This window comes from Mobula hypostoma, chromosome 6, assembly GCF_963921235.1.
Source record: "Mobula hypostoma chromosome 6, sMobHyp1.1, whole genome shotgun sequence".
NCBI lineage: Eukaryota > Metazoa > Chordata > Chondrichthyes > Myliobatiformes > Myliobatidae > Mobula > Mobula hypostoma.
Window position 1 is genome coordinate 165614072 of NC_086102.1, and position 18050 is coordinate 165632121.

An 18050-nucleotide genomic window follows, 5' to 3' on the forward strand; every position below is an offset into this window, starting at 1 on the left:
CTATTCCGCAGTTTAGTTTTTGTTACATTCATCGCAGAGATGTGCTGGAAATGGAAGCAACATTTTCAGTGCTTTCGTGGCTATCTCAGGATATTCACCCTTGACTTTGATCCAGAATGCCGGCAGAGATGTTATGTCAAACATACTTTTCAGCCCGCCGTCATTTGCAAGCTTGAGGAGTTGATCTCCTTCCCGCGCTGACATGGATGACATGCGGGTAATGACCTCACATGCGTTCAAACTCAGCAGTGGGTGTGACAGGAAATGAGGAAAGGTGCAGCTGACTCATATCACCAAATCGTATCGTTTCCTCATGGCCCAGTAGCGCTTGCCTTGCGGCCCGGTACCGGTCCGTGGCCTGGTGGTTGGGGACCGGTATATAGTATACTGTGTGTAATTGTATGTATACTGTAGATATAATGACTTGACAGCAATATGTTACATATTTAAATTGAGATGCATTCTATATTGAGTTGGAGTTTATGGCTAAACAGGGAGGAGTGTTGTGTATTTTATGTTCCAGTAATATTTGAGTAATATTGTAAGTATACTGTTTGATTAAGCATTCTTTGTTTACATGATTCATTATGGGTTTTCGATAAGTACATTAATGGCACAAGTCATTACCCCACCACGTCATCTGTGAGTGTCTCATTAGAAAAGAGGGAAGAAGAAAACTAAACACACAAATATCCTCAGCTTCACAAGTATTCCTGCCTTTTGTATTTTTCTTTCAATTAATTTCAGGAGTTACAAAACATCACAAATTCCACTTGTCGTTTATAGTAGAATCATACAGAACAGATACACAGACCCTTCGTGCTACCATTTCCATGTTGACCGTGCTGAAGCAAATCAGATAAGTGGGTGATTTAACTGGCGAAAGTCATAGAGTATGGCACAGGCTCTTCAGCTCAACTGATCCATGCCAACGAGAATTCCCACGACCTAGCTCATCCAGTTTGCCCACATGTGGCCTATATCCCTTCCTTTCCTTGTATATGTTCCTTTTAAATGTCAGTGAACCTGCCTCAGCCAGTTCCTCTTGGCTGCTCATTCCATATACCGGCTACACTCCAGGTATGCGGAGTTGCCCTTCAGGTTCCTCTCCCCTCTCCACCTTCCAGCTTTTCTGTGATTGCACGATGTTCAGTCAGGATGAAGGGTCTCGGCCCGAAACGTTGACTGTTCGTTTCCACGGATACTGCCCAACCTTCTGAGTTCCTCCAGCATTTGTGCGTGTTGCTTTGACCCCAGCATCTGCAGAGTATTTTGTGTTTAATATATCAAAGGGACGTTAAGCCACATTATGGGGTGATGGAAAACTGAGATGGAAATTTCAGTTGTTGAGAACTTGTGAGAACACAACTGAGACATAAAACGTGAAGAAAACTATGTTGCGGCGCTGCTGGTGGGGAAAGGTAGTGAATACTGTGACCACAAAGAGTTGCTCTGGTAAACAATAAGAAGTTCAGTCATGAACCCTTCATAGAATCCATCTGACCTAACTCTATTTAAAAAATAAATCAATTGAATCAAGTTTAAGATGGTTTTATTTTAGATTCCAATAGTGGAGAGAAAATATCCATGATAATGAAATAATCCAGAAAAGAAAAGCACTAAAAAGCAGTTGGGAGAATAGATTGGCCTCAAAGCCCTCCACTACTTTCTGGACAATAGACCTCACCAGTTCCCCACCACCACTACCCTCCTCTGGTTGGCGGAACTGGTACTCACACTTAATAACTTCTCTTTTGGCTCTTCCCACTTTCTTCAGACTAAGGGTGTAGCTATGGGAACTCGCATGGACCCCAGATATGCCTGCCTCTTTGTTGGTTATGTGGAACAGTCTGTGCTCCAAACCTATTCTGGTACTGCTCCCCAACTTTTCCTTCGGTACATTGACGACTACATTGGTGCTGCTTCCTGCACCCATGCTGAGCTCGTCAATTTCATCGACTTTACTTCAAACTTCCACCCAGTCCTCAAATTCACTTGGTCTATCTCAGACACTTCTCTCCCCCTTCTCGATCTCTCGGTCTCCATCTCTGGAGACAGACTGTCCACTGACATCTTCTACAACTCACTGACTCACATAACTACCTCGACTATACCTCTTCCCACGCTGCCACATGCAAAAATGCCATTCCCTATTCCCAGTTCCTCCATCTTCGCCGCATCTGCTCCCAGGATGAGGCTTTCTGTTCCAGGACATCTCAATGTCCTGTTTCTTTAAGGATTGTGGTTTCCCTTCTGCCGTCATCAATGATGCCCTCACCCGCATCTCCTCCATTTCCCGCACTTCCGCCCTCACCCCATCCTCCCACCACCACAACAGGGAGAGATTTCCCCTTGTCCTCATCTACTACCCCACCAGCCTCCGGATCCAGCACATTATCCTCCACAACTTTCACCACCTTCAACAGGACCCCACCACTAAGCACATCTTTCCCTTTCCACCCCTCTCTGCTTTCTGCGGGGATCGGTCCCTCTGTGACTCCCTGATCCACACGTCCCTCCCCACGGATCTCCCACCTGGCACTTATCCATGTAAGCGTAAGTGCTACACCTGTCCCTACACCTCTCTCTTGCCACCACTCAAGGCCCCAAACAGTCCTTCCAAGTGAGGCAACACTATGCTTCCCATTCCCATTCAGGTATCCCCATACAAGGCCTCCTCTACTGCCATGATGAGGCTAAACTCAGGCTGGAGGAGCAACACCTCATATACCGTCTAGGTAGTCTCCGGCTCCTTGGTATGAACATAGAATTCTCCAACTTCCGGTAATTCCCTCCCCCTCCCTTCCCCTATCCCTATTTCACTCTGCCCCCTCCCCCAGTTGCCTATCACCTGCCTCATGGTTCCATCTCCTTCTACTACCCATTGTGCTTTCCCCTATTCCTTCTTCACCTTTCCTGCCTATCACCTCCCTGCTTCTCCTCCCCCACCCCTTTATCTTTCCCCTTACTTGTTTTTCACCTGGAATCTACCAGCCTTTTCCTTCCCATCCTCCCCCCACCTTCTTTGTATGGTCTCTGTCCCTTTCCTCTTCAGTCCTGACGAAGGGTTCCAGCCCGAAACGTTGACTGATTATTTCCATGGATGCTGCCCGGCCTGCTGAGTTTCTCCAGCGTGTTGTGAGTGTTGCTTTGACCCCAGCATCTGCAGAGTATTTTGTGTAATAGATTGTCAGTTAGGTGGATTAGAGCAAAAGTGGTTTTGTGGAAAATTGGTTTATTCTAACTTTTCAAAATGTCTAATAACATTTTTTTCCAATTATCAGGCCTTGTGCAATGGTATTCCCAGACTTTGAGCTGATATGTGAGATCATGTTGATGGCAGAAGGATTCATAGATGCTCGGATGCTTGCCAGAAAATTCATAAGTCTCTACACACTTTGCCGTGAACTTTTGTCAAAACAGGTGAAGTATCTATTGAAGTAACTTGCTAAACAGTTTTGCTTTGCTGTGAACTTTTGTCAAAACAGGTAAAGTGTCTGTTGAAGTAACTTACTAAAGAGTTTTGCTTTTGCTTCATTTGATTTGTTTCATATTTAAATGCTTATCTTGTAGGACCATTATGACTGGGGCCTAAGTGCTATAAAGTCTGTACTTGTTGTTGCTGGATCACTGAAGAGAGGAGATCAAAATAGACCTGAGGAACAGGTAAATAGAAATCGTAGTTGCCACTACAGGAAATTGATCTGGTTTCTGTGTAAATCTGAGTTAAAATGATGATGAACTAGAAGTAGAGTGGGTAGGATGATGGAGAGCGAAGTTGGGAATGGAGCTGCACTGATGCTTTGTGGGAGGTTGTACGTGGCTGAAATTGTGATGATCATCCTGTCCCCCTCACCCACTCATTACCCCTCTCCCTCACTTTCACCGGCCTCCCTTCTCCCCCACCTCTCCCACCTCCCCCATCTCTCCCCACATTCCCCCCTCCCCTACCCCTCCCCATCTCCCCTCTCCCCTACCCCTCCCCATCTCCCCTCTACCCCACCCCTCCCTACCTCCCTATCTCTTCCCTGCATTCCCCCCTCCCCTCCCCTCTCTCCTCTCCCCATCTCCCCCCTCCCCTCTCTCCTCTCCCCATCTCCCTCCTCCCCTCTCCCCTCTCCCCTCTCCCCCTCCCCTCTCCCCCCTCTCCTCTCCCCCCCTCCTCTCCCCATCTCCACACCCTCCCCACCCTCTCCCCCCATCTCACCCACCCTCACCCCATGTCCCCCCTCCCCTCAGGTTTATTATTATTTCTATGTTGCTGTTTTCCAGGTCCTAATGCATGCTTTGAGAGATTTTAATCTGCTGAAAATTGCTACCAACGATGTTCCCATATTCCTGGGTCTGATTGGTGATCTTTTTCCATTGTTGGACGTCCCATGCAAGAGAGATGTAGATTTGGAACAGATGGTGCGCCAGTCTATTTCAGAACTGCACCTACAACCAGAGGATAACTTTATATTAAAGGTGAAGATAATAGCTTATACTTAATAAATCTAAGTAAGATGATCAGAATGCAAACATGAGGAAATCTGCAGATGCTGGAATTTCAGGCCGAGACGTTGACGGTACCTCTTCCAATAGATGCTGCCTGGCCTGCTGCGTTCCACTAGCATTTTTTGTGTGTGTTGCTAAAGATGATCAGAAGTTGTTTTTTTTTTACTGTTTTAAAATGTGTATATGCCCAATGTTTCTAACAATATGTTACCATCTTTAACTTGTCAAGCCATAACTGATATGCTTCCTAAGCTGAATCTACAATTTTTTCTTTTCAAGGTAGTAAAGTAAGCACACCTTTTATTGTTCAGTTTTATATTGTGAAAATTGTTTTTAACCTTGAAATTACTGTGCTATTTTGCTATATCCTTGTACTAATTTATTTGTTTTTATTTCTAACGGTCCTATGTCCTGCTACCAGGCTATCATAACCTCTGTTTTTCTTCCGATTCGTTGTTCTCTGGTGTTTCCCCTGGGGTTGATCCATTCTCCTTAGATCTTCTGCCTTTGCCTGGGACATGGTGACAATCACTTTGCACTGAGGCGTCTTTTTGATGTTGTCCCTTTTCTGTCCTTGCTTCTGCCAATTACTTACAGGAATGAAAATTGTGGATGAGTTATTGTACAAATAATTGGTTACTGAATTTTGGTATCATATTTTTTTCACTGAGTAATCAACCATGATCTGTATTTCTGCCCTGTTCAACGTGGGTGTGCAGTGCATGAGTTTTCTTTAAGGTTAAACAAAATTAAAAACTTTTATACATAAAAGGCTAACTTTTGATCTTTGTATGAAAAACTGATTATCTAATGTGCTGATCATAAATATTCCACTTGATTACAACTGCACGAGTCATAGGTCAATACTGCAATTGGCATCTCCAGCTGCTGTGCTTTTTGAAGTGGTTTGGAAGGGGTTTTAGATGTGCTGCCAGCCACCATTCTTATTGAAGAAGTCAAGTGCAAAAAACAACAAAGAAAATGAACCATTTTATATCTTAAAATAAATAAGTTTGTACAATTGGCGAGTACCAGAGCAGCCACTAAGGCCAGACTTTTGAGACTATTGTTTGTGTTTGGTCAGGTTACGCAACTGGAGGAGCTGCTGGCAGAGTGGCATTCAGTTTTTGTTGTGGGTGACGCTGGAACCAGAAAGAGCCAAGTGAGTGGAAAAACCACCAATTGAAGCACATTTGACAGCTAAAGACAATGTCTCTTAGCCGACAGAATGTGCTGACTTTCAAGCACCCTTTTACACCACACATGATCCCGCCCTATCTGTTTCTGTCCCTTAGCCAACATCCACAGACAGGACTTCCCTGCTGCACCCATTGTTTCTATCTGCTCTTTGCTCCTCAGCCCTTGACTCTACCCTGTCTCTACTCATCTACAGCCTACATTGGGGACACCCAGGAAGCCCTCCACCTTTTTGACAATTTCAAATTCCTCAGCCCCCTCTCTCTTTATACACCTCCAGCCCCATCAGGATCTCCACTTCTTTCTGCAGTAAAGATCCAACCAGTTCCCTCCAGCAACACTATCATATGCCAGACTGAACTTGTTCTTGCTCTGAACGACATCTCTTGCTTCCAACAGATCAAATGTGTCACTATGGGCCCTAGCTGTGCCTGATTTAGTGTTGGCTTGTTCCAAACGTTCTCTGGTATCACCACCCAACTCTTTCTCCATTACACTGATTATTGTATTCGTGCTGCTTCCTGCACCCATATTGAACTCATCAAGTTTATCACCTTTGCGACTAACTTCCACCTCATTCTCAAATTCACTTTGATAGTTTCTGACACTTCTGTTTTCTAGATTTTTCTGTTTCCATCTCAAGAGAAAACTATCCACTGGCATTTGCTTATTTCCATTGGCTCCCTCATCTCCCCAATTCTAGCCATCCTATCTCTTGGAAGAATGCTATCCCATTCTCCCAGTTACTTTGTCTCTACAGCATCTGTTCTCAAGATGAGCCCATCCATTCCAGTATATTTGAAATACCCTCCTTTTTCAGGAAATGTGACTTCCATTTTATTGTGGTTGATAGAAACCTGTGTTTCTTGGACCTGCTCTCACCTATCACCTCTCACACGGAACAAAGATAGAGTTCCCTGGTCCTCACTGCACTATCAGCCTCTGCATCCAGCACATCATCCTTTGTCATTTTTGCCAGTACAAAACTTGTGTACATCTCATCCCTCAGAACCATCCAGGAGCCCAAACAGTCCTTAAAGTGTGGCGAATATTCATTTTCACTTCCAAACTTGCGTACTGCATTTGGTGTTCCCAGTGTGACCTTCTCTGAACTGGTGAGACCAAGTGCAAGCTGGCTAGTTTACTGTCTACAACAGCCATCCTGAATTCCCAGATGAATACCATTTCAACTTCCCATTCTCACACCAATGCTGCAGTAGGATATGGATCTAACTGAAAGTTTGGTTGGTCATTGCCAGATGGGATGGGACATGTACTGTCAATTATAGGGTGCTAAGGAACATTAATGAACAGAGACCTTGGGGATTTAAATCCACAGTTCCCTGAAAGTGGCAGCACAGGTAGATAGGATGGTGAAGAAGGCATACTTGCCTTCACAGGGCAAGGTATAGATTATGATGATGAAGAAGAAGAAGAAGAAGAAAGAAGAATCATCATCATCATCGGGACGCTGTTTTTTTTTAAGCAGGCTTTCTTATTTTTACGAGTCCAAGTTGCTAGCTCGACGCTCAACCCAGCACGGATGGAAAGCATGCAAGGGAGCAGGCTGGATTCGAACTCCAGAGCCTTCGCTCCAAAGTCTGGCGCTGATGCCACTACGCCACCAGCCGGCATAGATTATCAAAGTTAGGTATTATGTTGCAACTTGACAAACCACAGTTCAAGCTGCACTTGGAGAGTTGTGTGGAGTTCTGTCTGCACAGTGTAGGAAGGATGTGTTTGTACGGGAGAGTGTGCAGGAGAGACTCATCAGGATAATGCCTGGATTGGACGACTTGGAGAGGCTGGGCTTGCTGAGGGGGCTTGGGGTGGCTAGAGTGAGATATTGTACATATAATTATCAAAAAACATAGGATAGTTGGTAGGAATCTTTTCCCCATGGTTGGGGTATCAAAAACAGAAAGTATGTCCAATGAGAGAAGGAGGAGATTTAAAGAGGATTTGAGGAGAAAGTTTAACACATTGGTCTGGAAATTGGAAATCACAGGCATCGCAGAAATCACAATTGGAAATCAGAATTGGAGGAGGTGGTGGAATCATTAAATATTAGTACATGTAAGAGACATTTATACAGGCACTTGAATATGTAAGGAACAGAAAAAGATAGATCTAATGCAGGCAAATGGGATCAGTGTGGATGAGCAAAATGATTGTCATGGAGGTGGGGGCCAAAGGGTTCAGTCCTGTGCTGTGGAACTCAGGAGGTTAGTTTTCACCCTGTCAAACTATTGGTTCAACATGTATCAAAGTCACTGCCTACTTCCCAGTCCGATGGAAGTGAGCAAGTTGTGTGTTTGTGGTGTTGGGCTACATTTATTAGATCTGAAGGTCTTTCATCATTGTGCAAGGGAAATCTCAAGCTTGGGTTCTGTATCCATAATTTAATCAAAGAATGAATCTGAGCCAGATGTGAAAACAAGTCAGGACTAGGGTCAAAGTTGGTATTGACCTTTTATAAATATTGACTTTCTTTGAGGTTTCTTGTAGTGAAGGTGAATCTAGTAAACACAAGAAAGTCTGCAGATACTGGAAACCCAGAGCAACACAAACAAGATGCTGAGGGAGCTCAGCAGGACAGGCAGCATCAATGGAAAGGAGTACGTTTTGGGCTGAGACCTTTCATCAGGACTGGAAAGGAAGGGGGAAGACACTGGAATAAAAAAGTGCGGGGAGGGGAAGGCCTCCAGCTAGTCTCCTTACCCTCCCCCATCTTCATATTCCGCTGTCTTCCCCTTTCCTTTTCAGTCTTCAAGAAGGGTGTCGGCTCGAAATGTCAACTGTTTTCTCGTTTCCATAGATGCTGCCTGACACGATGATAATAGTGGTTGTTTCACTAAGTACTTGCTGTACCTGCATATTAACTTTCAGTGTTTCCTGTTTAAAGTCATCTGGGTGTTTCTTAAATATCAACACCTTCAATTTCCCACCATTTAATAGATATACGTCATTTCTATTTTTCCTACCGTAGTGATTGACCTTGTGTATTGAAGCAGTATCGTGCATTTTGCTCGTTCATGAAGCCTGTTTCTTTTTTCCCCAAACTGGCACGAAGCTTTGTATCATCAGAAAACTATGGTTTATTAAACCTAGAAATCAGAAATCACTGATGTTCAAAATAGAGTAACAGTCATAGAGCACTATAGCACAGAAACAGGCTTTTCGGCTCATCGAGTCTCTGCCAACCTGGCTTTCTCCCTCGTCCCATAGACCTCCATATTTCCCTCATACCAGTACTTATCCAAACTTCTCTTAAATGTTGCAATTGAACCTGAATCTACTCTTCCACCGGCAGCTTATTCCCCACTTCCACTTCCCTCTGAATGAAGTACTTCCCTCTCACAGTCCCCTTAAATATTTCACTTATCACTCTAAGCCTTCGACCTTTAGATCTGTTCTCACCCAACTTGAGGGGGAGAAAGCCTGCATGCATTCACCCTGTCTATGCCTGTGGTAATTTTGTATACCTCTATTAGATCTCCTCACATCCTCCTGTATTCCAATGAATAAAGTCCTAACCTATTCAATCTATCCCTGTAGCCCAGGTCCTCAATTGCCAGAGAGATCCTTGTAAATTTTCTCTGCACTCTTTCAAGCTTATTGATATCTTCTCTGTAGATAGGTGACAAGAAATCTGACAAAACAGCAGAAAATATGAGACATTCTGCTCCAGAATGTTAACTTGTAATTCTTTTTTCCAGAGATACTGCCTAACCTACTGAATATCTCAGTGCTTGTTTCAGATTTCCACTCTGCATCTTCTTTTAGAGTTTGGTTACACTTAATGCTTTGAGCACTGTAGGCCCAGCAATGGTGTCTTCCTCCTTTCCCAAGTTCCAGGCTTGGCTTTCTGCTCTGCTCACATGCAGGATATGGTGACCATCTGCAATCTGCATTTATTGGGGCAGTGCAGAGATGGTCGAGGGTAAAGGCCAGCAGTCTGAGGTGAGGAGTGGAACGTGAGCTATCATAATGTGCAGGATTAAGACCAGCATTGTATTTGGCACGACCAGTACGGTATTATACTTGTAGAGGGATGCTGGAGGAAGATGTCTCTGCCTGTGATAGTCTCAGAATCACAATCAGAATCAGGTTGATGTGAAATTTGTTAACTTAGTAGCAGCAGTTCAATGCAATACATAATATAGAAGAAAAATAAAATAATAATAAATAAATAAATCTAATTCAGTATACTTTATACAGTATACGTATATTGAATAAATTAAAAATCATGCAAAAAACTAGAAATACTATATATTTATTAAAAAGTGAGGTAGTGTCCAAGGCTTCAATGTCCATTTAGGAATTGGATGGCAGAGGGGAAGAAGTCGTTCCTGAATCGTTGAGTGTGTGCCTTCAGGCTTCCGTACCTCCTACCTGATGGTAACAGTGAGAGAAGGGCATGCCCTGGGTGCTGGAGGTCCTTAATAATGGACGCTGCCTTTCTGAGACACCACTCCTTGAAGATGTCCTGGGTACTTTGTAGGCTAGTGCCCAAGATGGAGCTGTCTAAATTTACAACCCTCTGCAGCTTCTTTCGGTCCTGTGCAGTAGAACGCCCCCGCCCCCCCCACCCCCCCACCCCCCCACCGCTATACCAGACAGTGGTGCAGCCTTTCGGAATGCTCTCCATGGTACATCTATAGAAGATTTGAGTGTATTTGTTGACATACCAAATCTCTTCAAACTCCTAATAAAGTATAGGCACGGTCTTGCCTTCTTTATAACTGCTTCAATATGTTGGGACCAGGTTAGATCCTCCCCTCACTCTCCCCCTCACTCTCCCCCTCACTCTCCCCCTCACTCTCCCCCTCACTCTCCCCCTCACTCTCCCCCTCACTCTCCCCCTCACTCTCTCCCTCCCCCTCCCCCCTCCCCCTCCCCCTCCCCCTCCCACTCCCCTCCCCTCCTCTCCCCCTCTCCCCCCCCTCTCTCTCTCTCTCTCTCTCTGTCTGTGTCTCTCTCTCTCTGTGTCTCTCTCTCTCTCTCTCTCTCTCTCTCTCTCTCTCTCTCTCTCTCTCTCTCTCTCTCTCTCTCTCTCTCTCTGTCTGTCTGTCTGTCTCTCTCCCCCCTCCCCCCTCCCCCCCTCTCCTCTCCCCCCTCTCCCCCCCCCCCCCTCCCCCCCTCTCCCCCTCTCCTCCCCCTCTCCTCCCCCTCTCCTCCCCCTCTCCTCCCCCTCTCCTCCCCCTCTCCTCCCCCTCTCCTCCCCCTCTCCTCCCCCTCTCTCTCTCTGTCTGTCTGTCTCTCTCTCTCCTCTGTCTGTCTGTCTGTCTGTCTCTCTCTCTCCCTCCCTCCCTCCCCCCCCCCCACCGCCACCACTGCTCCTGAAGGGAAGTCCCTGTGTGTGAATAGTTTCTCTCTGTTGGAGGATGGTGCTGAAGTTCTGTGTCAGTGGGTGTGGATTGGACTCTAGTTCACAGAATGATGTGTCTCTGATTGCTCCTTTCTCTGTTGCTATTTTGGGCATTTTTGAATCAGGGCCACCTGCAGATAATGAACACAGCTGAACTGAATATGCCTGAACTCTTTCGATTTTTTGTGTTTTATATTCTGTACTTTTTGATTTTTTTGGGTTGCCATTTCCGTGTTATTTTGCATGTGGTGTGTGTTGATGTTTTTCTTTGAATGGGTCCCATAGTTTTCTCTGTTTAATAGCTATCTGTGGAGATGATGAATCTCAGGGATAATGCATACTTTATACTTCGAAGCCTCAGAAGAGTTGTTTAGGTCCCTGGATGGTAGTAGTGAGGGACAGGTGTAACACCTCCTCTTGCAGAGGAAAGTCCCAAGGGATGGAGAAGGATGGCTGGAGAAGGACGTGGATCAGGGAGCCACAGGGAATTTTCCCTGCAGAAAAAGTGGGATGAGTAATGCGTGACCGATGGAATTCTGTTGGAGTTGGAGGAAATGACAGAGAGAGAGAGAGGATAGAGGTTGTGGGATGAAAGGTGAGGATCAAGGGAATTGTATCTCTTTCTGTCTGGGGAGAGGAGGAAGTGAGAGCAGATGTGCAGGAAATGAGTGCAAAGGCTTCAACTGTGGCAGAGAGAAGCCACGTTTCTCAAAGGAGGAGGACTTTTCAGAAGCTCAAAAGCAGAAGGCCTCATTTGGGTGGGTGTCAGGGCCTGGGGTGAGGGATGGGCTGGTTCAGCTCACTGCTCCACTCTGCGCTGAGCTAAGGTTCTGGGAGCAGGCCCTCTGTGGGCTTCAGTTCACAATGCCATTTGCTTGTGCTTATTGTTTGCATGATGTTTTTTTCTCTGCACATTGGATATATGATAGTCTTCTATTTTTTTAATGGGTTCTTTTGGGTTTCTTTGTTTTGTTCCTGCCTGTTCAGAGACGGATTTCAAGGTTGTACATACTTAGATAATAAATGTACTTTGAGCTTTAAGTACAGAAACAAGTAGAACAGAGAAGAATAGCATCCTTACAAGGGGTAGGGTGGGTCGGTGAAGGTGGCTTTGGGTGTAGGTGGGTTTATAGAAAATTGACTGAGATGGAAGTGCGGCAATGAATCTCAAAGCGAACAGTAATGTGCTCTATTAGCTCCCTGAAATATAAACGGTATAACTGCATATCTCTGCTGCCAACAGATATTAAGAACACTACACAGGACTTATGCCAACATGAAGTTAAAGCCAGTATGGTGTGAAATAAATCCCAAAGCCGTGACTACGGATGAGCTGTTTGGATTTCTGCACCCTGCTACACGTGAATGGAAGGATGGTTAGTAAATGCGACCGACCATTTGAGGTTTGGGTTTTAATAAAGTTTTTGGTCAATTTTTATCTTTCTGCGTTGGATGGACAGTAATGAAAATGAATCCATCAAAGCATGTCTGGTTCTGTGACCGAAATCGGATTTAAGATGTTTTGGCCCTGTCTAAACAAGAAGATTGTATTGTAGAATTAACAGCTGATCAGACCAGAAGGGTCTCTCTTCTCTAATCAAAGCATTCTGGAGCAGTATCATTGTTGAGTTTTCATGAGTTGGTCAATAATTAGAATCTCATAATGGATGAATTCAGTTGAACTTTGCGATTGAGCATTATGACTAAGCAATAAATTTGGTATCGGGAACAGTTAAATTTTCAATATAACGGAGGCCATGTCTTGTTCTGAACTTCAATTCAATTGACCTTACAGTATGTACAAAAATAAAGGGAGCTCTCGTTTCTGGTTTGTTGGTTGCAGTAGACTCTGTTTAACTTTGACTTGTCCAATTCCAAGATTAGCCCTAATTTTAATTTTGGGTTTTTATTCCCAGTTAGTATTTAGTGTTACTTGATTGGATTGCTCGACCATTTCATTGTTGATTTAAGAACTTTGCTTTGGGTTTACGTAAGTAGATATTGGAGAGAAAATTCATCAGTGGTCACTTGAACTATGTGCTCATATTTAGTAACATCAATAAAGTGATTAATAATGAATCTTTTCAAGGACATGGTAAACTAGGATTTTTTTGTGATATTTGTTTGCAGTTTCCTGGACCCCATTACTGATAAAAGCTTATTAATTTTAAATAAACTGATCTAAAATTCCACACCTGCTATGGTAGGATCTGAACTTGCATACGACTAGTCCAGAGAGAACTTCTGATGAAAGGCAGAATTTCAGCATGTTGAAAGTTGCTACAATACTATACTTCTCCAAAGGAACTAATTTCCAAGTCTAAGCACTGATATCAGCCAGTGCTTACAGCACAGGATATGGTAGCAAAGTAGTAGCACTCAGAATGACAAGAAATTACATGGAGTTTGTAATAACTTAATTAGTAGGTTAATTAATAACTTAATTAATCCAAGTCTGAATAACTTTGAAATGAATAATTCCATCTATATGATAAATGTAGTTTCAACCACTTGTAAGTCAATACTGATTTGACAGATTATTGAGCATTGAAGACTGAGATAAGTTTCATGAATTCCTGGGAATTGGTTTCCTTAGAGAAGTAAGGTATCATTAGAACTTGGTCAAGCAGTTTTCAACATAATGCAATTCATGTCAAATGTTTCCCTTTGTCATAATTGAATAAAATATTGGACCAATGCAACTTGATAATTTCAGAGATGGCAAGGGAAAATTTTTATAGAAGATAAATAGTGGGACTTACAAAAGAGCAAAATAGGAGTAGGGGTGGACCATTCAGCATCTGTTCCACCATTCAGCAAGATCATAGTCGATCTTCTAACTCAATCACCATTTAGGAGCAGCTAGGTCATTTTGGGCTTGCAAACAGTATGAAACTTGCTTATTTAATACAACGGAATTAGGCTACAGGAGGAGGCAGGCAGACCAGTGAAATTACAGGCACATAGCATATAAAATTTAGTACAAGAAATGTTGAAGTTAAGTTCGAAGAATTACAGGGTTTATCATGTAACTAATTTATTGCTGTTTTGAAGGGGTTTGTAAGAACACAGGAAATCGGTGGTACATACTGGAAATTTGTTGGAGGTGTCAGGGCAAATTCAGACAGAAGGCAGTGAATAGAAAAGCAAGAAAGTTGTATTCATCCACTGCATATCTCTGCTTATGCCTTGCATGGTCTGTTGTGTATACTTGTGAGCATCGTAATTTGGGGGGGCGGGGTATGGTGTGGGAAGGGAATGTCAAAATTCCAAAAGGTTTACCAAATTCAAACAGTGGATATCAGAAAGATGTTGCATGGAGAGATTAAGTGGACAGCTCTTCCTTTTTCTGATTCAGAATCAGAATCAGGTTTAATATCACCGGCATATGCTGTGGATTTTGTTAACTTTGCAGCAGCAGTAGTGCAATACATGATAAATATAGAAAAAAGCTGAATTACAGAAATAAGTAGTGCAAAACCAGGAATTAAAATAAAGTAGTGAGGTAGTGTTCATGGGTTCAATGTCCATTTCGAGATCGGATAGCGGGGAAAGAAGCTTTTCCTGAATTACTGAGTGTGTGCTTTCAGGCTCCTGTACCACCTCCCAGAGGGTAACAATGAAGAGTCCTGGGTGGTGAGGGCCCTTAATGATGGACTCCAGCTTCTGGAGGCACCCTTTCTTGAAGGCACCTTGGATGCACTGGAGGCTAGTACCCAGAAGAAGCTAACTAATTTTACCACTTTCTGCAACTTACTTTGATCCTGTGCAGCAGCTTGAAATTACTTACTCTCCCCACTTCTGATCCCTCTATGACGATTGGTTTGTGTTTTCTTGAATTACCCTTTCTAAAGTCCACAATCAGCTCTTCAGTCTTACTAACGTCAAAGACAGGGCCATACATTTTACAAATCAATATTACTTTCTAATTACATTCTCTAGTCCACACTGATACACAATCTTTTCAAGTTTGAATGGGTGAATTCTAGCATGCAAACTCATGAATGAAAGTTGTGACTAGTTGAGTAACAATCCTGTGGGACATCACCAGTCATTTCCTTCCAATTTAGGATCAGAATCAGGTTTATTATCACCGGCATGTGAGGTGAAATTTGTTAACTTAGCAGCATCAGTTCAATGCAATACATAATCTAGCAGAGGAAAAAAATAAATAATAAATAAAATAAAAATAATAATAAACAAGTAAATCAATTACATATATTAAATAGATCTTTTTCAATGTGCAAAAACAGAAATACTGTATATTAAGAAAAAGTGAGGTTCAATGTCCATTTAGGAATCGGATGGCAGAGGGGAAGAAGCTGTTCGTGAATCGCTGAGTGTGTGACTTCAGGCTTCTGTATCTCCTACCTGATGGTAACAGTGAGAGAAGGGCATGCCCTGGGTGCTGAAGGTTCTTAATAATGGACGCTGCCTTTCTGAGACACTGCTCCCTAAGGATGTCCTGGGTACTTCATAGGCTAGTACCCAAGATGGAGCTGACTAGATTTACAACCTTCTGCAGTTTCTTTCGATCCTGTGCAGTAGCCCCTCCATACCAGATAGTGATGCAGCCTGTCAGAATGCTCTCCACGATACAACTAGAGAAGTTTTTGAGTGTACTTGTTGACATGCCAAATCTCTTCAAACTCCTAATAAAGTATAGCTGCTGTCTTGCTTTCTTTATAACTACATCACTATATTGGGACCAGGTTAGAACCTCAGAGATCTTGACACCCAGGAACTTGAAGCTGCTCACTCTCTCCACTTCTGATCCATCTATGAGGATTGGTATGTGTTCCTTCATCTTACCCTTCCTGAAGTCCACAATCAGCTCTTTCGTCTTACTGACGTTGAGTGCCAGGTCGTTGCTGCAGCATCACTCTGCTAGTTGGCATATGTCAGTCCTGTATGCCCTCTCATCACCACCTGAAATTCTACCAACAATGGTTGTATCATCATCAAATTTATAGATGATATTTGAGCTATGCCTAGCCACACAGTCATGTGTATATAGAGAGTAGAGCAGTGGGCTAAGCACACACCCCTGACGTGCACCAGTGTTGATCGTCAGCGAGGAAGAGATGTTATCACCAATCTGCACAGACTGTGGTCTTCTGGTTAGGAAGTCGAGTATCCAATTGCAGAGGGACGTACAGAGGCTCAGGTTCTGCAACTTCTCAATCAGGATTGTGGGAATGATGGTATTAAATGCTGAGCTATAGTTGATGAACAGCATCCTGACATAGGTGTTTGTGTTGTCTAGGTGGTCTAAAGCCACGTGGAGAGCCATTGAGATTGCATTTGCCATTGACCTATTGTGGCGATAGGCAAATTGCAATGGGTCCAGGTCCTTGCTGAGGCAGGAGTTCAGTCTAGTCATGACCAACCTCTCAAAGCATTTCATCACTGTCAATGTGAGTGCTACCAGGAGATGGTCATTAAGGCAGCCCACATTATTCCTCTTAAGCACTGGTATAATTGTTGCCTTTTTGAAGCAAGTGGGAACTTCCACCCCTACCAATGAGAGGTTGAAATTGTCCTTGAATACTCCTGCTAGTTGATTGGCATAGGTTTTCAGCGCCTTACCAGGTACTCCATCGGGACCTTCTGCCTTGCGAGGGTTCACTCTCTTTAAAGACAGCCTTACGTTGGCCTCTGAGACAAAGATCTCAGGGTCATCAGGTGCAGCAGGGATCTTCACAGCTGTCGTTGTGTTCTCCCTTTCAAAGCAGGCATAGAAGGCGTTGTGGTCATCTGGTAGTGAAGCATCGCTACCATTCATGCTGTTGGGTTTCGTTTTGTAGGAAGTAATGTCTTGCTTTAGGAACATATCTGTGAGTCTGATCCTGCCAACCACAGCCTTGGCTCATGTTTATGGATCTGTCCCCCAGTGTTCAGCAGTCAGATCTCAGTGCTGGAAGCAGATAGGCCTCTAGTGGTACAATGATGATGCTTTGACCTGAAATGTGTTGAAAGAGTTTTGCCAGTTGTAGATTTTAAACATTTTTAAAATGCCTGACATCCAGTAACATTAAAAGTTATTTGGAACATAATTAAACAATAAATAAGTAACTTGGCTTCCCCATTACCTTCTGAATCTTTGCACTGCAAACAGTTGTGACGTAGAATCCAGGAAAGAAGTTGCAGAAGACAGTGCATGTGGAGTCCAGCAGTGAACACACCGACAAATTCAGCCTTACCGGGTTCATGCCCAAGGCAGGGGTCGTCGAGACTATTCTTCATCTCATCACAATCTTGGCCCAAACTCACTACACAGAGCTAAGGCAATACATTGAATGTTTGAGATGTTCAGAAACATTTCAATACCAGCAAAAATAATTGTAAATATGGAGGTTTTACAATTTAGATTATAGATTAAAATACTAAAACCTAATAGCGACTTTTTGTTTAAGTTTATTTAAATAATTTTTATTTGCCAGAAGCCGTTTCCTATGGATATCCCACCACATGACTAGCAAGTTTGTCCCAACTCCCCTTAGAGCAGAATTAGAAAAGCGACTATGCCCAGCTGGAAGACACTTAAGAATTTATGCATTAACAGAATGGTACCACTGGCATTTACCCAATAATTTGGAAATTTGCCCTTGCATGTTCCTTTCAAGATTGTTTAATGTCATTTCTAGTACACAGGTGAAAAGGGGAACAAAATAATTGTTACTCCAGGTCCAATGCAGCACAAAAAAAACACACACAATAAAATCAAGAACATAATAAAAAATGCAATAAATATAAATATGTAAGATAGCTTATGTACCGTCCGAAGATTGATTGTATCATTAATTGATTGTATAATTGGCCATAGTGATGCTAAACACAGGAATGTCTGACGGGAAGTGATAAAGTACTGGTTGTGGAGGGGTGGGTTAGTGGGTGGAGGTGTTGATCAGCCTTACTGCTTGGGGAAAGTAACTGCTTTTGGGTCTGGTGGTCCTGGCGTGGTTGTGACATAGCCTCCTCCCTG

At 43.4% G+C, this 18050-nt stretch overlaps 1 protein-coding gene across 1 annotated transcript in view; it reads left to right on the forward strand.

Annotated features, from left to right (window-relative positions):
• dnah9l (dynein, axonemal, heavy polypeptide 9 like) overlaps positions 1–18050 on the forward strand; it is a 317674-nt gene that overhangs the window by 119743 nt on the left and 179881 nt on the right. Inside the window, 5 exon segments of the mRNA XM_063052593.1 lie at positions 3281–3423; positions 3574–3666; positions 4273–4467; positions 5582–5659; positions 12309–12441. Coding sequence (XP_062908663.1) covers positions 3281–3423; positions 3574–3666; positions 4273–4467; positions 5582–5659; positions 12309–12441 — 642 coding nt within the window.